The sequence below is a fragment of the Puma concolor genome, chromosome A3 (assembly GCF_028749965.1).
Source record: "Puma concolor isolate L17-30 chromosome A3, mPumCon1.1.hap2, whole genome shotgun sequence".
Taxonomy (NCBI): Eukaryota; Metazoa; Chordata; class Mammalia; order Carnivora; family Felidae; genus Puma; species Puma concolor.
The window spans coordinates 41583088-41608266 of NC_141669.1; the positions used below are offsets into that span (position 1 = coordinate 41583088).

At 39.4% G+C, this 25179-nt stretch overlaps 1 protein-coding gene across 2 annotated transcripts in view; it reads left to right on the top strand.

The window, feature by feature from the left end:
* The window catches only part of SUCLG1 (succinate-CoA ligase GDP/ADP-forming subunit alpha), a 42251-nt gene that overhangs the window by 11461 nt on the left and 5611 nt on the right, over nucleotides 1–25179 (top strand). For both annotated transcript variants that reach the window (XM_025931865.2, XM_086700735.1), the window contains exons 3-7: nucleotides 6359–6475; nucleotides 9537–9749; nucleotides 9897–9954; nucleotides 20392–20475; nucleotides 22611–22762. In XM_025931865.2, coding sequence (XP_025787650.1) covers nucleotides 6359–6475; nucleotides 9537–9749; nucleotides 9897–9954; nucleotides 20392–20475; nucleotides 22611–22762 — 624 coding nt within the window. The remainder of the gene's footprint in view (nucleotides 1–6358; nucleotides 6476–9536; nucleotides 9750–9896; nucleotides 9955–20391; nucleotides 20476–22610; nucleotides 22763–25179) is intronic.

Genomic DNA, 25179 nt, shown 5'->3' on the forward strand with positions numbered 1-25179 from the left:
TAAAAGAAAAATTGAGTGTTAAGATTCTGTGTATTTAAAATTTTAATAGCTATTGATAAATTACCCTTTAAAACATTTATACAAATTTATAGTTCCATCATAATAGATGCAGATGTTTTTAAAATAAAGGAATACTACCAAATCAATTAGAAGATAGCCATGAGTCTTAACCCATAGTATCCCTTTCATTCTTAAAATAAGATATGGCAAGATAAAAGCAGTTAATGACTTTTTGTGTGTGATTTAAAAGTTAATGATTTTTCTGTAATTAAAAGAATTGTCATGTCTATTCTGTGGCGTTTTGGTAATATAGGGTAGGAGTTGTCAAGTTTATTCTGGAAAGGACCAGATTATAAACATTAGACTTAGTGGGCCACACAGTCTCTCTCACAACTACTCAATAAAAGCAGCTATAGATAATATGTCAATGAATGGGCATGGTTGTATACCAGTAAAACAGTTTTAAAACTAGTGGCAGACCATACCTTCAAGCCATAGTGTTCCAACCCTTGATCTATAGGATTATACCTAAATATTCAAATATCTGTAACTTTTGTTTAAAAACAAAAGTTTAAAACACACTGAAAACTATAGAAAGCTTATGAAAGAAATTGAAGAAGACACAAAAAAATGGAAAAAGATTCCATGCTCCTGGATAGGAAGAACAAATATTGTTAAAATGTCAACACTATCCAAAGCAATCTACATATTCAATGCAATCCCTAACAAAATAACACCAGCATTCTTCACAGAGCTAGAACAAACAATCCTAAAATTCGCATGGAACCAGAAAAGACCCCAAATAGCCAAAACAATCATGAAAAAGAAAACCAAAGCAGGAGGCATCACAATCCCAGACTTCAAGCTATACTACAAAGCTGTAATCATCAAGACAGTATGGTATTGGCACAAGAACAGACACTCAGATCAATGGAACAGAATAGAGAACCCAGAAATGGACCCACAAACATATGGCCAACTAATCTTTGACAAAGCAGGGAAGAATATCCAGCAGAATAAAGACAGTCTCTTCAGTAAAAGGTGCTGAGACAACTGGACAGCGACATGCGGAAAAATGAACCTGGACCACTTTCTTACACCGTACACAAAAATACTCAAAAAGAGTGAAAGACCTAAACATAAGACAGGAAGCCATCAAAATCTTCAAGGAGAAAACAGGTAAAAACCTCTTTGACCTCAGCTGTAGCAACTTATTACTCAACACGGTTCTGGAGGCAAGGGAAACAAAAGCAAAAATGAACTATTGGGACCTCAAAAATAAAAAGCTTCCACAGAGCGAGGGAAACAATTAGCAAAACTAAAAGGAATGGGAAAAGATATTGGCAAATGACATATCAGACAAAGGGTTAGTATCCAAAATCTATAAAGAATTTACCAAACTCAACACCCAAAAAACAAATAATCCAGTGAAGAAATGGGCAAAAGACTTGAATAGACACTTCTCCAAAGAAGACATCCAAATGGCCAACCAACACATGAAAAAATGCTCATCATCAGGGAAATACAAATCAAAACCACAATGAGATACCACCTCACACCTGTCAGAATGGCTAACATAACAACTCAGGCAACAATAGATGTTGGCAAGGATGTGGAGAAAGAGGATCTCTTTTGCACTGGTGGTGAGGATGCAAACTGGTGCAGCCACTCTGGAAAACAGTATGGAGGTTCCTCAAAAAATTAAAAATAGAACTACCCTATGACCCAGCAATTGCACTAGTAGGTATTTACCCAAGGGATACAGGTGTGCTGTTTCAGAAGGGCACGTGCACCCCAAAGTTTATAGGCTATTGACGATAGCCAAAGTATGGAAAGAACCCAAATGTCCATCGATGGATGAATGGATGAAGAAGATGTGGTGTGTATGTATGTGTGTGTATGTATATATATATATATATATATATATATATATATATACACAATGGAATATTACTTGGCAATCAAAAAGAATGAAATCTTGCCATTTGCAACTACGTGGATGGAACTAGAGGGTATCATGCTAAGTGAAATTAGTCAGAGAAAGACAAATATATGACTTCACCCATTTAAAGAATTAAGGATACAAAACAGATAGGGAACATAAGGGAAGGGAAGCAAAAATAATACAAAAACAGGGAGGGGGACAAAATATAAGAGACCCTTAAATATAGAGAACAAACAGAGGGTTGTTGGAGGGCTTGTGGGAGGGGAATGGGCTAAATGGGTAAGGAGTATTAAGGAATCTACTCCTGAAATCGTTGCACTGTATGCTAACAAACTTGGATGTAAATTTAAAAAATAAACAAATTATAAAAAAAATAAAAGTAAATAAAGTACTTACAAATTGCTTTAAAATTCCATAGGTTTGGGTTTTTTTAAAAAATGAACTTGGTTAGGTTTTTGATACAAAATGTCCTTTTGCTTTTTTACTTTTTTTCTGAAATTATTGGCACAAAAATGAGTTATTTTCTTGAAATAACTGGACCTTTCTTCTATTTCTCTACTATCTTAAAAAAAAATCCACATTAAAAAAAAAAAAGGAACACCTGAAACCTTTAAATTTTGTTCCTAGGTAAAATTGGTTTATTTATTCTGATAACCATAAATTTTATGAGTATTAACTTCCATGTATATGTATTCTAAAGAAAGCTCATGCTCAGGGCGCCTGGGTGGCTCAGTTGGTTAAGCGTCCAGCTTCGGATCAGGTCATGATCTCGCGGTTCGTGAGTTCGAGCCCCGCGTCGGGCTCTGTGCTGACAGCTCAGAGCCTGGATCCTGCTTCAGCTTCCGTGTCTCCCCTTCTCTCTGCCCCTTCCCTCCTCATGCTCTGTCTCTCTGTCTAAAAAATAAATAAAAACATTAAAAAAAAGAAAGCTGATGCTCACCTAAGATTTGAAGTACATTTTATCACTCCTCAGCCAATTAAAATCATTTTCAGTCCTCTTTTGGTTATATATTAATTGTGTTAGCATATAATCAAATGTTTGATTAATCCTAATTCTCTGCATTAGTTTATTATATATGGTGTTTTTGTTTACTAAACTCTTTATGATCCTATGACATCTTATCCTATGACCTTTTTTTAAAAGAGCAGTTGTCCATGGTATAAGCAATATTTGAAACTATCTGTGCTTCCTGAATTAAGTGATGGTTTGCCTAAATATTGAAAGCCAAGGTGGTTTCAGTGTCTTTCAGTTACTTGCAATTGCATTGTTTCTCATTTACTTTTTTTTTTTTTAAGTAATTGGGAACCTTACTTGTCTCATATTAGTTAAGATTCTGTTATAGAGATAACAATGAAGTCTGAAATTTTGAGTTTATCTTCATAGGAAATCTATGTTTTGTCTCATTAGTTCTTTTTTTGGCGTATACATTGTTCCACATATGAATGAGGAATATTTGTATTTCAGAGTGGATTTCAACAATGCACATTTCCAGTAGGTGGAATTTCTGGTACTGGATTTGAACTCCTAAAACTATTTCTATTCTTACCTGGATGGTGATAATGGGGAAACTAAGGAAAATAAGCTTATTAACAGCTTTTAGCCCTACTTAGGACTAAAAAATAAGTCCATTTGAATTTGTTTAACAGAGTAGTAATCTAGGGCAGTGCTTCTTAAGCTGTCTAGAGTGAAAGACCAATTTGGGTGTTTGTTTGCTTTTAGTTTTCAATCTAATGCAGACCAATATTTTTAGCAAAAGAAAAGTTGCAACAATATCATATTGCTATAAAAGTTGGCAAACTGTCATTTTTATTTTTGTTTTTTAACTTATTTTTTTCTTCTTGTTTTTCATTTTTTTCCTTTGTTTTTTGTAATTTTTTTATTCTTTTTCTTTTTGTGTTTATCTCACTGAAGACCAGCTAGAGTCTACAAACTACACTTTGAATAGCACTGCTTAAAGAGAGAGCATTGGCTTGTGGTTCTTTTCAGAACTCCATCATTGACTTTAGACAAGTTAGTTAACATGCTTGGGTCTAAGTTATCTATTTTGAAAAGTGAAGAAGTTGAATCAGGAAATTTCTGAAGTCCCTTGTGAAGTCCCAATTATTATGCCTGTAATAGAATTTGAGTAGTTGGGTCAGCATTTTTAGGTCTGTATAGAATGACCATATAGATCCATTCAATTTCAGCAATTGCTTATTGGGTGCTTACTGTATGTCTTGTGTTGGTTTAGGTGCCATTTCTCAGTGAACAAAGTAGTAAGAAATCACTGCCTTCTTAGAATTTATATTTAGTGGTGGGAGGGAGAAAAACATGGCAACAAAACCAATGAGTAAATTATGTGGTTCGTTAGAGAGTATAAATGCTTTCTGGAAAAAATAAGCCAGAGGTAGAAGTGTGTGTATGTGTGTGGGGTTGTGGTGGTGTTCAGGTTGGGGAAGGGGGGATTTTACGTCAGGTGGTCAGGGGAAGCCTGACCTGAGTCAAGATCTAAGGGAGATGTGAGAGCAAAGCAAGTGGATGGGGATCAAGGGAAGTGCATTCAAGGCAAAGGGGACAGCAAGGCCGTGAGGCAGGAATGTGCCTGTTGTGTGTGGTAGCCACAAGGCCAACGTGACTGGAGTGAAATGAGCAGTGGGAGAATAGTAAATGAGGCCAGGCAGTGAAGGAGTTCCGATGTGAGGATGCAGGTTGAGTATTGACTTACGGGCCCGTATAAGGAGTTTGGTTTTGACTGTGAGTGAAGTGGAAAACCACTGGAGAGTTTTGATCAGAGGAGTGTTAGGATCTTGCTTATGTTTTAACAGGATTATTCTGGCTGCTGTGTTGACAACAGATGAAAGGGAGCCAAGAGCAATATTCTTTCAAGAGTTGATGGTGACTTAGACCATGGTGGTAGCAGTAGAAGGGATGAGACACTGTCAGGTATATTTTGAAGTTAGGGCAATAATGTGTCTGATGTGAGATAGAAGAAAAAGAGAATCAAGGGTGACTTCAGTACTTTTGATCTGGCATCTGTTAGGAGTGGAATTGTCATTCACCCAGATGGGGGGGAGTGGGAGGGGAGTGTGGGGGGTGGGCAGGAATTTGGTTTTGAGCACATTCAGATGCCTGCCAGTTAGTACTCCAAGTGGAAATGTCAGGTGGGCAGTTGACAGTGTGAGTTTGGAGCTCAAAGAAAAGGTTTGGGTTGGGTATGGAGGTGTGTGTGTGTGTGTGTGTGTGTGTGTGTGTGTGTGTGTGTGTGTGTGTCTGTGTATGGGAGGAGTCGCCAAATGGATTATTGCCATTATAAGGGATGAGATCCTCAGGGGCCAAATTTAGATGCAAAAGAGAGGTCTAAGGAGAGAGAGAAAGAAGAGGACAACCAGGGGAGGTAGAGCCCTAGAAGCCTCGTGAAAAATAGTCTTTCAATTTATGGAGACATCTTTGGTTGTCACAACAGCTGAGTGGGGTGGAGAGGAGGGTGTGGTACTGGAATCTACTGAGTAGAGGCCAGGGATGCTGCCAAACATTGTGCAAAGCACAGAGCAACTTTCTATAACAACGAATCCACGGGACCCAAATGTCTGTAGTGCTGAGTTGAAGAGGGAGAGTGAATGGATAGGGAACTATGGGATGTTGGCTGGGCAGCATTAAAAGCTTGCCTTAAGGTTAGTGACCAGTATTTTGAAGTGAGATCAGTTAGCATGGTTCTGTTTTTTTCTCCAGCTACTGGTTGACTGCACATGTATGATTTTAGAGTAGGTGGGGAACTGGATTTAACCAAGATTGTGATTTTGTTAGATGTGTAAGTTGAAGTGAGAGAGAGTCAAGGTTGTTGTGTGTTTATAATGATTGACCATGGATTTTAAACTGCATAAATGAGGGATCTGAGGACGTCAGGAGCTGGAGAACAGTGAAAAAGAGGTGTTAGTTTAAGTAAACACACAGGTGTTTCTGACCATTAGCCGAATTTGAAAATTGAATAAAGGGAGATCCCCTTTAAAAAAAAAACAACGGGCACCTGGGTGGCTCAATCGGTTAAGCTCAGGTTATGATCTCACAGTTTGTGAGTTCGAGCCCCACATCGGGCTCTGTGCTGACAGGTCAGAGCCTGGAACCTGCTTCAGATTCTGTGTCTCCCTCTTTCTGCTCCACCCCCACTTGCGCTCTGTCTCTCAAAAATGCATAAACATTAAAAAAAATTTTTTTTAAAGACTCCAAACAACACCTGTTTTGGCTTTGCAGAGCCCTGGATTGTTTCAGGGTTCAGAGCTGGGTTTAGCAAGTTGTTGAGAATGCTGGATATATGTTACTATCACATTCTGGGAAATAGTTAACCTATTTGTTTTTCTTTTCTAAGTTGCTGAAGATTGCCTTTAGGCTTCCCAGTCTGTCTTTTCTCATGAGTCTTGCGCTTTTTTTCCCCTCAGGGCACCTTTCATAGCCAGCAGGCACTGGAATATGGCACCCAACTAGTTGGAGGAACCACTCCAGGGAAAGGAGGCAAGACACATCTGGGCTTACCAGTCTTTAATACTGTGAAGGAGGTAATTAATGGTACCGAGTTTGCTAATAAAGAAAAGCAGGAGAAGAGCAAGCACACTTTGGATAGAGATCTTAATTGTGTCCCTTTCAGGAGAGTCACTTGCTATTTTAAAATCCAGTAACGTAGAAACCAGTAGGTTCGATTTAGTCACCCAGGCTCAGGATGTCTTCCCCACAGCCAGTGTCATTTTCTTTATAGGCATTCACATGAGCTGGTAAGGGGAGAAGTGCTATAGGTTGGCTTCTGTTTGGCTTATAATCCTTTCCTTACTCTTCCTCCAGGATGTTAGCAGCACACATGTCAGCTTCCACCCCCTAACACTTACCGAGAAAGGGCTCTTTGCCAGGCACCGTGCTACGTGCTTTATATACATTGCTTCATTCAGGCCTCGTCACCACCCGGTGAGGTGCAGGTGCTGTCACCATCCCCATTCTGAAGACAAGGATACATGCAGAGAGGTTAAGGGTCCTGCCCATAGTTCGTGGCTGAGAAGTGGTAGACTTAGCATGGCTCAGGGTAAGCAGTTTGGTGTGCCTGTGAAAAAACTGAGCTTTAAAGTCAGACTGACAAATCACAGAGCCCTAGTCTCTTCCCCAAATTGCTGCTTTCTTAGTCATTTTTAAAGTATGTTGAAATAAACTTTAATTCCGTGTTACAAAATTAATATTTGCTTATTGTAAAACTTCAGATGATATAAAAGCATGTAAAGTTAAATTTTATAGTGTTTTCCACATCCCAGATTTTACCTTTCTCGAGAGCTCATTTCAGGTCAGTGTGTATTCTTTCATTTTCTTTCTGCACTTGCATGAATATATAGGAAGGTAATAGTATTATAAAAGAAACGATGGTATAAATTCTCACCTATTTAATAAAAAAATCTAGGAAATAAACTTAGTACTTGGGACCGAGGTACTGGTGATAAAAGATGCATCCCTCCCCATATTCTTAAAAGAGTTTTAAGACATGTTTTCAAGTATCACATTGTTTAAAAGTACAGATTTATACTTAATCTCTTTTTAGCATACCAACTTCGAATTGAAGTGAATTTATATTCTTAATCCTAAAATGTAGGAAAAAAACATAATTCAAATTCAGAATTTTCATTTTACTTTAAACTTGAAAATAGGTTGTACTATATGTGTATATGTATGTTTTAAGTGTACTGTAAAGAGTAAAAAAAAATAGTTAAAATCATATGTTCTATAGAAGAATTTTAAAGTCTTTTTGCTTTAAATTCTCTTATGGCTGACTTCACGACCTCAAAATAGAGAGAAGAGCTGTTTTCATAATTCCTGTAGGTAGATTTGACTTTTTCATGGGCCTTTTTTTGCTTTCTTTTAAAGGAAGTTTTTGTTGCTAAGCAACCCATTTATTATTCATTGTGATACAAATAAATATGACATTTGTAACATTTTGTAAGTTCTTTGACAGATACTGTATTTCTTACCTGTTTGGCACTGAGAAAAAGCTTTCTGAATGAACAGGATGGATACCTTTCATCCAGTATCGCTTGTTAGCACAGACCCTGTTGTCACAGTCCAGCTTCTGATGGTATTTGTGGCCTTTAAGAGGTAGAAAACTGCAGGGTATATTTTCCAAAAAATACGTACATCCCTATGATCTGACTTCTTTTTGTTCCAACCTAGTTTTTTGTTTTGTTTTGTTTTGTTTTTTGTACCCCCTTCTCTGATCACCTTGAACCGAGTTTTTTTTTTTTTTTTTTTTTAATTATTTTTAACCCCTGGCATCATTTGTTGATCATCTGTCAGCATCCTTTGACTTTGTTCTTCTGTCATTGTCAAGATACTTTTTATTAGGGATGCCATAGAGAAAGCTCCTCAGTGTCTGGGGATATAGGGAATCCTTCAGGGATGATTCTGAAAGATACTGTCTTTTACTTCCGCCCCTTCTAAGAGCTATACCTGTGTGTTCTATAGCCTAGTATTCTTCTCCATTTGTAAAATCCCATGACACAGGCTTCCCAAAGGTTTTGCTTTATATCTTGATTAAGTTATATTTTAACATTTCTAGGAAGGCAGCCTGCTATAACTGAAAAGAACAGACACTTTGGAATCAGAGATACTTAGATCTGAATCTTGGCTCTGCCACTCACTTCCTAGTTATGCCACCTTGTTGTGTAAGTTATTTACTGTCTCTTTGCCACAGCATCTTAATTTGTAGATGGAAATACTAAGCATACAGGCTTGTGGTGAGGCCTTAACAAGACCTGTCTTGAGCCCTCTTGCAGGGCTTCTCACAGAACAGGTTCTCTTGGAGAATCAGAGATCACCAACAATCTCTGTCTTCAAGGAGCTTCCATTACAGTGGAAGAGATGTGGCCACACCTAGAGTTGGGTAGAAGGAGACATCTTTCGTATATGTGAAGACTACAGAGAGAACCATGGTCAAACTGGTCTTTAAGTGCTCTGCATTGTGAGGGGTGATGTAGAATAGACCCTGATGCTTATTTGACCCACATTCTCATTCTATGGCCATTTATGCATTTGTATTTTAGTTTATTTTAATTAATGTGCATTTAAAGTAAAAATTGTGAGTGTAGAAAAACACATCATTTTCAACGTCTTTTGATAACATTTATCAAGTATGATATGTTTTGAACAGGCATTGGAGATGTGAGTTCTGAGTCTCAGCGGCTTACTAGTTCTTTTGCTCCTGGGGAGGTATAGGGTGTTTGGTACTGAGTAGGTGATACGGTGTCTTGTAGAGCAACAAAAGTAAACATGGCCGCAGGAATGAGGGTACACAAACGCAAGTCAGGCATACCTTCAAGTTTATTGACATGCCGTCACCTGAGAGAATGGGTCATCCCAGAACCTTTCAATTCAGAGCAGCATTCTAATGGGGCAGAGGGGAGGCCCTGCTTGGTTCTGCTCTTTTCTGACAGCATAGTGATCTTGTTAGTGGGAAGAATGAAGACATCCAGTGTTGCCTGGTGGTGTCTTTTCCTGATCCCAAGACATTATTAAAATCATGGTATTGAATTCATTTTACAGTGTTTACAATTTTCCCCATAATAAAGTGCTTCGTGGTTAATGTTTCAGGCCAAAGAACAGACAGGAGCGACAGCTTCTGTCATTTATGTTCCTCCTCCTTTTGCTGCTGCTGCCATCAATGAAGCTGTTGAGGCGGAAATGCCCTTGGTTGTGTGCATTACTGAAGGTATCCCACAGCAGGACATGGTGCGGGTCAAGCACAAACTGCTGCGTCAGGGAAAGACCAGGCTGATCGGGCCTAACTGCCCTGGAGTCATCAATGTAAGTGTAAAAACAAAAATAAGCCTGGATTTAGGCTTTCACAAGGCTAACTAGCTTTGAGTCAGTCCAAGTGTGTTTGTGTGTATGACTTATTAGTTACAGGTTGTTGTTTTCACTTTTCTGAAACTGTGATTTCCTTTCCTTCAGCCTGGAGAATGCAAAATTGGCATCATGCCTGGCCATATTCACAAGAAAGGAAGAGTTGGTGAGTATGTTTCTTACAGATTAAAGAAAAAAAAGTTCTTTGTGCTAAGCTCAGAATTCACAAAGAGAATTTGTGCCTGGGCAAATCAAATTAATTTTAATTAATTTAACTGTCGTGGAATTTACCAGGGATTTTGTAGTGAATCAGTTCTCTATCCTGAGTTGAATGAGTTTAAGAGTCAATAATAATTCTGTAGAATCAGTGAAGATATTTTTTGGAGTTTTTAGAGATTCTTTTCCTGGGCAGCATGCTATGGATTCTTTCATGTGCTTGTATGTATCACGACCTCATTTCATTTTATTACTAAGTGGTAGGTAGTCTATTGTGTGATTACACTACAGTTTGTAAATTGTCCTGTTGGTGCACATTTGGGCTGTTTCTAGGTTGAATCATGATGACTAAGGATAAAGTGATATTTGTGTGAATGTCAGTGATGTAGTTTATAGGACTGGGTTAAAGGTCATGATTTTTCTTTGTTACTAAAATCCCTTAGACCTGTCAGCCCTTCTGCCAGTAGGGTACTTAACCAAATTCTTGTATTAAGGAGGTTCTAGGGAGTTCCATAGTCTATCTGAGGTTTAGTGGGGACCTGATTCATGTCATCACTGGTGCTCTTGTAAATGGGTGAGCACTCTGTATACTCTTAAAGCTACTGCTAGAGACTGAAGTGAGCACGTAAGGAGTGTCCTGTGCCAAATTGCCTTTCTCATCACTATCCTGCTTTCTAAGGTGCCTGCCTGTAAACCTAAAAACAGCCACATGTGACATACTTTACCCCTCCATCCTTTAAAAATTTTTATTTTATTTTATTATTTCTTTTAATGTTTATGTATTTTTGAGACAGAAAGAGAGCATGAGTGGGGCAGGGGCAGAGAAAGAGGGACACAGAGAATCTGAAGCAGGCTCCAGGCTCTGAGCTGTCAGCACAGAGCCCAACGTAGGCTCAAACTCTAAAACCATGAGATCACAACCGAAGCTGAAGTTAGATGCCCAACTGACTGAGCCATCCTGGTGCCCCCTAAAATTTTTATTTTAATTAAACTTTATATACTTATGTAATTGTAGATTCATTTTTTGGCCTTATTTTTAATTATTTGTTATTTTTAAAAATAAAATTTACTGTCAAATTGGCTAACATACAGTGTGTAAAGTGTGCTTTTGGTTTTTGGGGTAGATTCCCGTGGTTCATCGCTAACATACAACACCCAGTGCTCATCCCAACAAGTGCCTTCCTCAGTGTCCATCATCCATTTTCCCTTCTCCCCCACTCCCCCATTAACCCTCAGTTTGTTCTCTGTATTTAAGAGTCTCTTATGGTCTGCCTCCCTCCCTCTCTGTAACTTTTTTTTCCCCCTTCCCTTCCCCCATGGTCTTCTGTTAAGTTCCTCAAGATCCACTTATGAGTGAAAACATATGATATCTGTCTTTCTCAGACTGACTTATTTCACTCACCATAAAACCTTCCAGTTCCATCCATGTTGCTGCAAATGGCTTGATTTCATTCTTTCTCATTGCCAAGTAGTATTCCATTTTATATATAAACTACATCTTCTTTATCCATTCATCAACTGATGGACATTTAGGCTCTTTCCATAATTTGACTATTGTTGAAAGTGCTGCTATAAACATTGGGGTACATGTGTCCCTGTGATTCAGCACTCCTGTATCTTTTGGATAAATTCCTAATAGTGCTGTTGCTGGGTCGTAGGGTAGTTGTATTTTTAATTTTTTTGAGGAGCCTCCACACTGTTTTCCAGAGCAGCTGCACCAGTTTGCATTCCTACCAACAGTGCAAGAGGGTTCCTGTTTCTCCACATCCTTGCCAGCATCTGTAGTCTCCTGATTTGTTCATTTTAACCACTGACTGGCCTGAGGTGGTATCTCAGTGTGGTTTTGATTTGTATTTCCCTGATGATGAGTGATGTTGAGCATCTTTTCATGTGTTGGTTGGCTATCTGGATGTCTTCTTTGGAGAAGTGTCTATTCATGTCTTCTGCCCATTCTTCACTGGATTATTTGGTTTTCAGGTGTTGAGTTTGGTAAATTCTTTATAGATGTTGGATACCAACCCTTTATCTGATATGTCACTTGCAAATATCTTTTCCCATTCCATCAGTTGCCTTTTAGTTTTGTGGATTGTTTCCTTTGCAGTGCAGAAGCTTTTTATCTTGATGAGGTCCCAGTAGTTCATTTTTGCTTTTAATTCCCTTGCCTTTGGAGACGTGCTGAGCAAGAAATTGCTGCGGCTGAGGTCAAACAGGTTGTTGCCTGCTTTCTCCTCTAGAGTTTTGATAGTTTCCTGACTCACATTTAGGTCTTTCATCCATTTTGAGTTTATTTTTGTGTATGGTGTAAGAAAGTGGTCTAGTTTCATTCTTCTGCATATTGCTGTCCAGTTCTCCCAGCACCATTTGCTAACGAGACTCTCTTTTTTCCATTGGATACTTTTCCCTGCTTTGTGAAAGATTAGTTGGCCATACATTTGTCGGTCCAATTCTGGGTTTTCTATTCTATCCCATTGGTCTATGTGTCTGTTTTTGTGCCAGTACCATACTGTCTTGATGATTACAGCTTTGTAGTAGAGGCTAAAATCTGGGATTGTGATGCCTCCTGCTTTGGTTTTCTTTTTCAAGATTTCTTTGGCTATTTGGGGTCTTTTGTAGTTCCATACAAATTTTAGGATTGTTTGTTCAAGCTTTGAAGAGAATGCCGGTGCAATTTTGATTGGGATTGCACTGAATGTGTAGATCACTTTGGGTAGTATTGACATTTTAACAACATTTATTCTTCCAATCCATGAGCACGGAATGTTTTTCTATTTCTTTATATCTTCTTCAATTTCCTTCCTAAGCTTTCTATAGTTTTTCGCATACACATCTTTTACATCTTTGGTTAGGTTTATTCTTAGGTATTTTATGGTTCTTGGTGCAATTGTAAATGGGATCAATTTCTTGGTTTCTCTTTCTGTTGCTTCATTATTGGTGTATAGAAATGCAACCGATTTCTGTACATTGATTTTGTACCCTGCAACTTTGCTGAATTCATGTATCAGTTCTAGCTGCCTTTTGGTGGAGTCTTTTGGGTTTTCCATGTAGAGTATCATGTCGTCTGCAAAAAGTGAAAGTTTGACTTCTTCTTTGCCAATTTTGATGCCTTTTATTTATCATTTTGTTGTCTGATTGCTGATGCTAGAACTTCCAACACTATGTTAAAACAACAGTTGTGAGAGTGGACATCCCTGTTGTGTTCCTGATCTCAGCGGGAAAGCTCTCAGTTTTTCCCCATTGAGGATGATATTAGCTGTGGGCTTTTCATATATGGCTTTTATGATGTTTAGGTATGTTCCTTCTATCCTGACTTTCTTGAGGGTTTTTATTAAGAAAGGATGCTGTATTTTGTCAAATGCTTTTCTGCATCTATTGACAGGATCATATGGTTCTTATCCCTTCTTTTACTAATGAGATGTATCACATTGATTGATTTGCAAATATTGAACCAGCCCTGCAACCCAGGAATGAATCCCACTTGATCATGGTGAATAATTCTTTTTATATGCTGTTGAATTTGATTTGCTGGTACCTTGTTGAGAATTTTTGCATCCATGTTCATCAGGGATATTGGTCTGTAATTTTCCTTTTTTTGTGGGGTCTCTGGTTTGGGAATCAAGGTAATAGTGCTGGCTTCATAGAATGAGTCCAGAAGTTTTCCTTTCGTTTCTATTTTTTGGAACAGCTTGAGAAGCATAGGTATTAACTCTGCCTTAAATGTCTGGTAGAATTGGGGTGCCTGGGTGGCTCAGTCGGTTGAGCATCCAACTTCGGCTTGGGTCATGATCTCACGGTTTGTGGTTCGAGCCCCATGATTTGTGGTTCGAGCCCCACAGCTCAGAGCCTGGAGCCTGCTTCGGATTCTGTGTCTTTCTCTCTCTGTCTGTCTGTCTGTCTCTCTCTCTCTCTCTCTCTCTCTTCCCCACCCCTGCTTATGCTCTGCCCCTCAAGAATGAATAAATGTTAAAAAAAAAAAAAAATTTAAATGTCTGGTAGAATTCCCCTGGGAAGCCATCTGGCCCAGGACTCTTATTTGTTGGGAGATTTTTGATAACTGATTCAATTTCTTCACTAGTTATGGGTCTGTTCAAATTTTCTATTTCTTCCCGTTTGAGTTTTGGTAGTGTATGGGTGTCCAGGAATTTGTCCATTTCTTCCAGGTTGTCCAGTTTGTTGGCATATAATTTTTCATAGTATTCTCTGATAATTGCTTGAATTATTTTTATTTTTATTTTTTTAATGTTTATTTTTGAGAGAGAGAGAGAGAGACAGACAGAGCATGAGCAGGGGAGGGGCAGGGAGAGAGGAAGACACAAACTCTGAAGTAGGCTCCAGGCTCTGGACTGTCAGCACAGAGCTCTATGCAGGGCTTGAACTCACAAACTGCAAGATCATGACCTGAGCTGAAGTCAGACACTTAACCAACTGAACCATCCAGGCACCCCTGATAATTGCTTGTATTTCTGAGGGATTGTTTGTGATAAATCCATTTTCATTGGTGATTTTATCATTTGGGTCCTCTCTCTTTTCAAGAAGTCTGGCTAGGGGTTTATCAATTTTATTTTTTCAGAAAATCAGTTCTTAGTTTCATTGGTCTGTTCTACTGAGTTTTTTTTGGATTCTAATTGTTTATTTCTGCTCTAATCTTTGTTATTTCTCTTCTTCTGCTGGCCTTGGGGTTTCTTTGTTGTTCTGCTTCTAGTTCCTTTAGGTGTACTGTTAGATTTTATATTTGGGTTTTTTCTTGTTTCTTGAGATAGGCCTGGATTGCAATGTATTTTCCTTAGGACTGTCTTTGCTGCATCCCAAAGGGTTTGAACTTTTGTGTTTTCATTTTCATTTGTTTCCATGTATTTTTTAATTTATTGTTTAATTGCCTGGTTGACCCATTTATTCTTTAGTAGGATGTTCTTTAACCTGCATGCATTTGGAGGTTTTCCAAACTTTTTCCTGTGGTTGATTTCAAGTTTCATAGCATTGTGATCTGAAAATGTACATGGTATGATCTCAATTCTTTTATATTTATCGAGGGCTGTTTTGTAACCCAGTATGTGATCTATCTTGGAGAATGTTCCATGTGCACTCGAGAAGAATGTGTATTCTACTGCTTTAGGATGAAAAGTTCTGAATATATCTGTCAAGTCCATCTGGTCCAGTGTATCATTCAGGGCCATTGTTTCTTTATTGACCCTCTGTCTAGATGATCTGTCCATTGTTGTAAGTGGAATATTAAAGTGCCCTGCATTTACCACATTCTTACCAATAAGATTGCTTACGTTTGTGATTGTTTTATATATTTGGGTGCTGTCAAACTGGGTGCATAAACGTTTATAATTGTTAGCTCTTCTTGATGTTTAGACCCTGCAATTATGATATAATGGCCTTCTTCATCTCTTGTTACAGTCTTTCATTTAAAATCTAGTTTGTCTGATATAAGTATAGCTACTCCAGCTTTCTTTTGACTTCCAGTAGCATGATAAGATGGTTCTCTATCCCCTCACTTTCAGTCTGAAGGTGTCCTCAGGTCTAAAATGGGTCTTTTGTAGACAGCAAGTAGGTGAGTCTTGTGTTTTTATCCATTCTGATACCCCGTGGCTTTTGATTCGAGCATTTAGTCCGTTTACATTCAGTGTTATTATTGAAAGATACGGGTTTTGAGTCATTGTGTTATCTGTAGGTCTCATGCTTGTAGAGGTATCTCTGGTCCTTTGTAGTCTTTGCAACATTCCACTCACAGAGTCCCCCTTAGGATCTCTTGTAGGGCTGGTTTAGTGGTGATGAATTCCTTCAGTTTTTGTTTGTCTCGGAAAACCTTTATCTCTCCTTCTATTCTGAATGACAGGCTTGCTGGATAATGGGTTCTTGGCTGCATATTTTTCCTATGCAACACATTGAAAATTTCCTGCCACTCCTTTCTGCCCTGCCAAGTTTCAGTAGATAGGTCTGCTACTACCCATATGTGTCTACCCTTGTAGGTTAAGGGCTTTTTGTCCCTAGCTGCTTTCAGAATTCTCTCTTTGTCTTTGTATTTTGCCAGTTTCACTATGAAATGTCATGCAGAAGATCAATTCAAGTTATGTCTGAAGAGAGTGCTCTGTGCCTCCTGGATTTCAGTGTCTGTTTCCTTTCCCAGATTGGGGAAGTTCTCAGCTATGATTTGTTCAAGTACACCTTCTGCCCTTTTCTCTCTGTCTTCTTCTTCTGGAACGCCTATGATACGGATATTATTACGTTTCACTGAATCACTTAGTTCTCTAATTCTCCCCTCATGGTCCAGACTTTTTTTACCTTTCTTTCTCTCAGCTTTCTTTTTCCATAATTTTATCTTCTATTTCACCTATTCTCCCCTCTGCCTCTTCAGTCCTCGCTGTCACTGCCTCTACTTTATTTTGCACCTCATTTACAGCATTTTTTAATTCATCATGACTGTTTTTTAGTTCCTTGGTCTCTGCAGTGATAGATTCTCTGCTATCTTCTATACTTTTTTCAAGCCTAGTGATTAATCTTATGACTATTATTCTAAATTCTTGTTCAGTTTTATTCTTTATATCTGTTTTGATCAGTTCTTTAGCTGTCATTTCTTCCTGGAATTTCTTCTGAGGAGAATTCTTCCGTTTCATCATTTTGACTAGTTTTCTGTCTCCTATGTGTTTTAAAAGCTTGTTATGTGTCCTGCATCTGTGAGCACCACTATATTAAAGAGGTGTCATAAGCTATCCAGGGCCTGGCCCTTGAGGAGGTGTTTTTTGGAGTGTGTTACTTGCTCTCTGTTGTTGTGACTCTGTTTTATCTCCCTGCCTGTAGTGATGTTTTGAACCCTCCACCAAGTGTGCTTTGATTTGTTTGTTGAAGTAGCCCTTTAACAGTATCCTGGGGTAACACAAGCCCACGAAGATGAGTGTGTTCAGTGCACTACATTCAGTGCAAAAAACCAATACCCGCAGAGCCGTTCTGGCTCCGAATGTGTGGCGTTCTGCTGTGAGGCAATGCGCTGCGATGCACGTGGTCATTGTTTCTCTGTAGGCTATGGAGGCGTCATAGTAGGGGGACTGAGGGGTGCAAGGGATCACTCCCTCCCACTTCACCTCCCAGAAACACGGGGACTCCAGAAACTTTTTGCACCAAAGACGTCTTCACCCCACCATCACTCTGAAACACCGTCACCTAATAGTCGCATTTCTTCCATTGGCTATTATTTATCCTGTTTTGCTCCCCTTATCCCTCATGGGGCAGGTGCTCTCTGGGAGCAGTTACTGAGGTCCTTTATAACTCCCCACCTGGTCTAAAGGGCTGCCTTCCTTCAGCCTTTGGGGTAAGGGGCCTATAATTGTAAATTCACATGTAGTACCATAGGTCCCTGAGGATCTGTCTGCTTTTTTCCCTGGTCTGTTTTCGCTCTGTCATTCAAATTGGGTAATTTCCATTTCATGGATTCTTTCCTCCCTCCCCTCCTTTATGCCATTGAACTCATCCACTGAGCTTTTAGCTTTGGTTGTTTTATTTTTCACTTCTGAAATTTACATTTGGGTTCTCTTTATATCTTCTATTTTTTTGCTGAGACTTCAAATTTTTTTTTTTTTTTTTTGATAAGGGCTTTCTGTTTTCTCATTTGGTTTCAAGCATGTTCATAATTGTTTGTTTAAAGCATTTTTAGCATGCCTTCTTTAAATCCTTGTTAGATAATTCTTCATCTTGGTGTTAGCATCTGTTGATTCTCTTTTCATTCAGTTTGAGTTCTCCCTAGTTCTTAATATTCTGAATGATTTTTGATTGAACCGTGGATAATTTGTGTATTATGTTATGAGACTCTGGGTCTTCTTTGAACCTCGTACTGACACTGCTTCAGCAGAGATTGTTGGGGGAGGCGTCTCATTACTACCAGATAGATGTAGAAGTCCAAGTTCCCTACTTGCTTCCATTGATACTGGAGTGGGTGGGCTCTTCCTTACTGGGGATGACAGTTCTGCTCCCCTGCTTGGTCCCTACTGACATTCAGTGGGGATGGCCTTGTTATTGTTGGGTGATGGTGAAAGCTCTGACTCTCCACAGTGCCTTCTCTGAGACCAGAGAAGAGCCTCAGTACTGCTGGATGAAGATAGACATGCAGGCTCCCCACATGGTTTCCACCCACATGGTGGGGGTGGGGCTCATTATCAGCCGGCACACATGAATGTTCTGACTGCCTACTTGGCTTTCTCTTTCACCAACCTGGAAGGTATGTTGGGGTGCCTCATTGCAGCCTCCTAAATGTGGAAGTCTAGGATTCCCTTTTGGCCCTTTGCTCATATGAGTGAGGGTGGAGGCACAGTTTTTTCCTGTAGTGTTTGGTTGGTATGGTATAGTTATTGCCTCAGAGTTTTCTGTTTTCTTAGGCTGTCCTTGACTGTTCTGCTAGAGAGAGCAAGCTTTGAGGGAAGATGCTTTTTTCTATACCCTTATGTGTTTCTGGAATATTGTCTGCTTTAGCTCCATATCTAGGATGCATGAGGCAAAAGAAAACCCAGGGAGCTCACCGGTGTATCATTTCTTGAGTCTCAAAGTCCCTAGTCACCTTGCCTTTTTCATCTCTTAGAGATTTCTTGTATTTGTTTTCTATATAATGCCCAGGGATTTTACTTAACAGGAAGAACAGAGGAAAGTACTTCTACTCAGAAGCAGAAGTATCCTTGTGATAGGTATTTTTCAGTGATAGCCTCTTTTACTATATATACTGTAAGGATCATAGGAGTAATCTACCCTAAAAACATGACTTTTGTTACCTTCTGTGTATGCATTTTGCATTTATGTAATTTACGTATCATTTCTATAATCAGTTGAAAGCCCCTTAGAAAAATGATAACATCCTGGTGTTACTATGAGTATATAGCGATGATAACACAGAACTTTGCTTAAGAATGTAAATATGCTGTACTAAAGTTGAAGTAGCTTGTAGTTATGGTTTTTGTCTGAGTCTGACAAGAATTCTACTTGCCCTGATAGGCGGATCATATTGTTAGAAGAGTTTCTGAGTTCTTAAGAAGTGCTCTAAGGCAGGGGCGCCTGGGTGGCTCAGTTGGTTAAGCGGCCGACTTCGGCTCAGGTCATGATCTCGCAGTTCGTGAGTTCAAGCCCCGCGTTGGGCTCTGTGCTGACAGCTCAGAGCCTGGAGCCTGTTTCAGATTCTGTGTCTCCCTCTCTCTGACCCTCCCCCGTTCATGCTCTGTCTCTCTCTGTCTCAAAAATAAATAAATGTTAAAAAAAAAAAAATTTTAAAAAAAGAAGTGCTCCAAGGCAGAAGTTTAAAGAAAGCAAATCATGGACATGCTGGAAGTATTCACCACCCCGTAATCCTTCCTCTGTTTTTAGCCCATACAAAGTTTTGTGTTTTATTTAAAAAATTTTTTATATAATATATTCTGACAACTGAAGTTACTCAGTTATTCTCAACCTGTTATATATAGGGATTCACCTATTATATACAGATTGTGGCATGAAAGAAATTATCTTCCCTGTAGCTCAGCAATGCATGGTGAACTACAGTAGAGAGGACATCTAAGTACCCCCACCCTCGTCCCCACAAGTACGCACCTTGTCCAGATGAGAACTTAGGCACTTTCTCATAGGCCCATGGTATGAAGGGAATTAGGTAAGATAGACTTGAACGCAGAGGTATCTTGGCCTTATTCCCTAGTTATCTTTATATCGATTTGAGGGGCACCTGGGTGGCTCAGTCAGTTAAGCATCCGACTTTGGCTTGGGTCAAGATCTCATGGTTTGTGAGTTCGAGCCCCACATCAGGCTCTGTGCTGACAGCTTGGAGTCTGGAGCCTGCTTTGGATTCTGTGTCTCCCTGTCTCTGCCCCTCCCCTGCCCGCCCTGTCTGTCTCTCTCTCTCTCTCTCTCTCAATAAATAAACATTAAAAAGTTTTCTACATTGATTTTTTAAAGTCTATATATTATTTGAAAATTAGTAGAAAAATAATTGTGGGAAAGATATATAGCATTCCTAAATGTGACTAATGCTGGTTTGCAGGCTGAATGTTTTAGTGGCTTAATAGTTTGGGTATGTATAAATCTAACCGGTTATTTTCTGCCACTCTAAGCAGGATTGTACTTAGCAAGTTCATATTGATACTACCCCTTTCATACAGATTCTTAGAGCAGGTAATGTAGGTCTTTCCTACACTGCTTTGTTGACGTGAAATAATCCTAACTAATGGTGTAGTCTCCCCTTGGTCTAACTTTTAAAACTTCCCTGCTTTAATTTAAACCTTTTCTTATTTCATCATTTGAAGGTATTGTTGATTTGGATGGCAAATTGTGGAATGGGTTTTTTTATATACTTGTATTTGTAATACGATAGTCTGTCATATGAATATAACCTAATGTTTTTAAATTCTCTTCCTTTAAGGTATTGTATCCAGATCTGGGACCCTGACTTATGAAGCGGTTCACCAAACAACACAAGTTGGACTGGGGCAGTCTTTGTGCGTTGGTGAGAGATTTTTGATAAAATCATTTTACTGTAACACAGTGTCTTCACTGAAAGAGTAGAGTACTAATTATTATTTTGATTTTTTTGTAAGAAGTTTTGATAACCATTTCATTAAAAAGATGGTGTGATCTTAAATTTAATTTGCCGAAGTGTGAAGCACCACCATATATTTTCAAGATTCATGGTCCAGGGTTTGACTTTCATGTTGAGGAACAAGCATCGTGGGACATTTAGCTCCGGAAGAGGCTTGGTGCCTGAAAACACCACTTACTTGACTTGCTGTGAAGAAATGGTTCTTCATTAGGACTTTTGTTACTGTAATTATAATTTTGTTGCCATTGTAAACTGTTATTTATGCTTCACAGTTAGGGAATTCTTTGCTGTTTGTTGTCTTATTCTTTTTTTTTTTTTTTTTAATTTTTTTAACGTTTATTTATTTTTGAGACAGAGAGAAAGCATGAACAGGGGAGGGGCAGAGAGAGAGGGAGACACAGAATCTGAAACAGGCTCTAGGCTCTGAGCTGTCAGCACAGAGCCCGACATGGGGCTCGAACCCACAGACTGTCAGATCATAACCTGAGCCGAAGTCTGACGCTCAACCGACTGAGCCACCCAGGCGCCTCTGTTTTCTTATTCTTAAGGCAACCTTCTGAGGCACCTCTGAGCTGAAAAGTTGTGCTATTGTAGCTTTATTGGTGAGAAAATCTATGTTGAGGATGATTGAGCTCCCAGAACCTCTTTTTTATCTCATTATACTGCCTACCTCTTTTAAAAGTAACAAGGTTTTACATTTCAAAATAATTTTAGTATTTGTTGCCAAAGCCAGGCAGTTTTCTCATTTTTATAAATATTTCTTCAAATTTTTAGAATAACTTTTAAAAGCCTTTCAAGGGGCGTCTGGGTGGCTCAGTCGGCTAAGCGTCTGACTCTTGATTTCAACTCAGGTTGTGATCTCATGATTCATGAGATCAAGCCCCACGTAGGGCCCTGTGCTGACAGCGCAGGAGCCTGCTTGGGATTCTCTCCCTCTCTCTCTGCCTCTCTCTCTGTCAAAATAAATAAAATTTAAAAAATAAAAGCCTTTCAAAAATAGCTTTTTATAATAAATTATACAATATAGCCCTGGAGCATTATTAGGATTGAGAGCCATAAAATCACTATTGGAAACCTTAATTGAGCTTCTCTGTGTACAAAGCACAATCTTAGCCACAAAGTGATGGAGAATAAGAACAGTCTGATCAGAACTCTGATCAGACTACACTGACCTCATCCTGACTGATGGAGAATAAGAACAGGTTTGAAACAGAGTTGCCAAAGTCATGTTCTCCAGTGTCTGTTTTTAATTTGTAAAATGCTAATAATAATGCCCATTTCACAGAGAGGTTAGAAGAATTAGGAAATGGCAGGTCTAACGTGTGCTGAGGCACAGTCCTTGACACACATTTGGCACTCAAATGCAACTTCTCTTCAGAGGTGCATTGAAAAGTAGGAAATCAATCCTGCCTTCAGTAAGTTTACACTGTAAAAGTTTTTTAAAGTGTCAGCCAATCTGTTGGGAACATTTACTTTAATCCTATCCAAGTAGTTGTCTTTAAATGCTTGTGCTGTAGTCATTACCATGGATCTAAGGGAAGAGGGGTCAGTGCACCCCCAACTCTATCCCTCACTGGGACTTGTGTCTTGAAACGTGTATGCAGTTTCTCTGCAGTGTGCCTCATCTAATAGTTACTTTGTGCAAAGAAATTTGTAAAAGTTTTAATTAGAGAAGAGACATTCTTTTGTCTTCTGTAGCTTGCAGCACAAACACACATTTTCTTAAAATGCTTGAAAGAGTTATTTGGGAATAATTTTGTGGGAGGGAAGAAGCTTGACAAAGGAGCTAAAACAAAAAGAAGGTAGTCTTTGTGAGTATCAAAAGGCAACCACCATTTAGCATTCATGTAATATTAGAAACAAATAAATGTAGCACTTTGTGATTGTTTTTAATGTTCAGTGCAAGAGTGATGATACATTTTAAAACAGTGGTGAGAGGGGTAAGCAAAGTAAGAAATGAGTTGAAACAACATTTCTAAGCCTAATTTTTGTGGTTTGTCCTTAAATTTTCTGCTGGTGTTGATATTCTTCAACTTTTTCAGGCATTGGAGGTGATCCTTTTAATGGCACAGATTTTATTGACTGCCTTGAAATCTTTCTGAATGATCCAGCCACAGAAGGCATCATATTGATTGGTGAAATTGGCGGTAACGCAGAAGAAAATGCTGCAGAATTTTTGAAACAACATAATTCAGTAAGCTTGGGTTTGGGTTTGGAAAAATATAGCTCCCTGCACATAGTAGACACTTCCTGAGCTAGTCGCTGCTGCACTGCTGTTGAATCTTACTTTCCCGACTTTGCTTTTGCAGAGGTTGCTAATGGCCTCCATTCATCCTTCGTCTCTATCCTCTTGGTTTTTCTCCTGGTTCTTCTCGTCTTAATTTTCCCCTGGATTTACTTTCTGTGCCTGTTCCTTAAGTGCGAATGACTAGTGTGTATAAACATCATACTTCATGCAGTTTCCAAGGCAGAAGCCTCAAAAGCATCTTTTACTTCCCTCTCATCACCTGTTTCCACTCAGTTATTACCAAGATCTGGCCTCAGTAATACACTGAGATTCAGAGCATCGTCTGTTATTGCTCCCTTTGCTCTGGTTTCACCTGCCGTCTTACCTCATCTGCACCGTGTCTGTAGTTTCTTCCTGATAATCTCTACTCCTGTTCCTCAGCCAGCACTCCCTCCCCTTCTCTCCTGGGCCATCCTGCTCACGGCCACCCAATTATCTGCCCTTCGGAAACGCAGACACTGAAGCCTCATGCCCCCTGGTTTTATGGAACCATTACAGTTTCCCATTCCGTATCGGATGAAGTGTGGACTTAGCATGCTATTCCAGTCCCTACACACCTCCCTAACCCTCTTCTCCAGCTCCGTGTCCCATCTGACATGCCAGTTGTCTTCATTCCTGCTTGCCTTCGCCTGTTCCCTCTGCAAGGCATGCTTAATATCCGATTCTCACTCTGGTCGATGTCAGGGACAGCAGGGAGCGGCATGTTGGTGCCCAGCCCAGTCCCCTGGCCCATGAGGCACCAGTAAGTGGTGGATAAGGAGAGAACAAATAGATTGTTAGGAGTTTGGGGTAAAATGTTACTAGAGTGTCTCGAATTCAAATAAGTTGTAAAGTTTGAAATTTAAGGAACAACTGACTTCTCTTTAGGAAAGAGGTTAATATGACATTATTACCATGTTCAAGTGAATTTTGGAATGTATTTAGACCCAGCTCTGAATCTCTTGAATAGCTTAGAATTTAGTGTGAAAAGCTAAGCATATACATTTTACTTCATTTCGTGTATGTTTTCTTATTCCTGGCTAGTCCTTATGGGGCTACTTTTTATTAAGGACTACTGTGTTCAGGACTCTAGGTTGAACAGGTGACATAAAACACTTAGCACAGTACCTGGCACAGAGTGAACCATGTTATCTGCTGCCACCATTACTGTTTTTAGTATTATCATCATCATTACAATGAGAGTAGTTATTGGTAAAAGTGGTGTTGTTTAATCTTGACCCTTTGAGTAAGATGTTTTTGTCCTTTTATGAGTAAGGAAACTGACACAGGAAGGTTAATAACTTGCCAGTGGTAGGTGTGCAACAAATGAGCTAAGGGTGGGATTCACCCCCCAGGTCTGCCTGACGTGTCCATGATCCCATGGAGGGATCAGGAATTGGATTGCAGGGATTAAGGGCAAGGGTCAGCAGCCCCGGGCCTCTGATCAGACTACACTGACCTCATCCTGACTGGTCTTTCTGTTTTGGGGCTTTCACATTTCTCATTATTTCTGTATCCTATTTGCAGACTACACTTCCTCATAGTCTTTTTAATTGTATTTTTCTCTTAAAAAATTTCAAGTGACTCTTCTTTGTTTATAGGACAGACTATAAACTTGTCTGACATTCTAGGTTCATCAAAATCTTGTTTCTTTCTAGTGCAGTATTCTCACTCTGTGAGTATGGGGACAGAGGGATCAAGTAGAAATTAGTGCCACTCAGCGGTGCCTGGGTGATTCAGTCACTTAAGCATCCGACTTCAGCTCGGGTCATGATCTCATGGTTCGTGAGTTCGAGCCCCGTGTCGGGCTCTGTGCTGACAGCTCGGAGCCTGGAGCCTGCTTCAGATTCTGTGTCTCCCTCTCTCTCTGCCCCTCCCCCGCTGCTGACGCTGTCTCTCTTTGTCTTTGAAAAATGAATAAACCTTAAAAAAAAAATTTAAAAAGAAATCAGTGCCACTCAAATATGAGATGCTCATATAACTGCAGAGCCCACACGTGAATGAATAATTGACCTGTAGACTCTTTTCTTTTTAATTCTGTACTATAGTAGATGCTGGGCATACAGAGCTAAGTGAGAACATAGTTCCTGCATTCAGGGAATATATAGTTTGGGAAGGGAACACATGGGAAGTTAGTCACAGCCACTGTACTTAGTGTAACAGTGGAGACTTGTTAAGGGCACAGCAGGGTCCCTGAATGGAAGATGATCAACCATGAGGGCATTTGTGGAGACTGTGGGAGGAAGAGTCGGAAAGGCTCATGGGAGAAGAGAAGACTTGAGCCAGGTCTCAGAAGTTAAGTAGAAATTTGCCAGGTGTCCAAGGAGCGGGGAGAGCATTCTCGG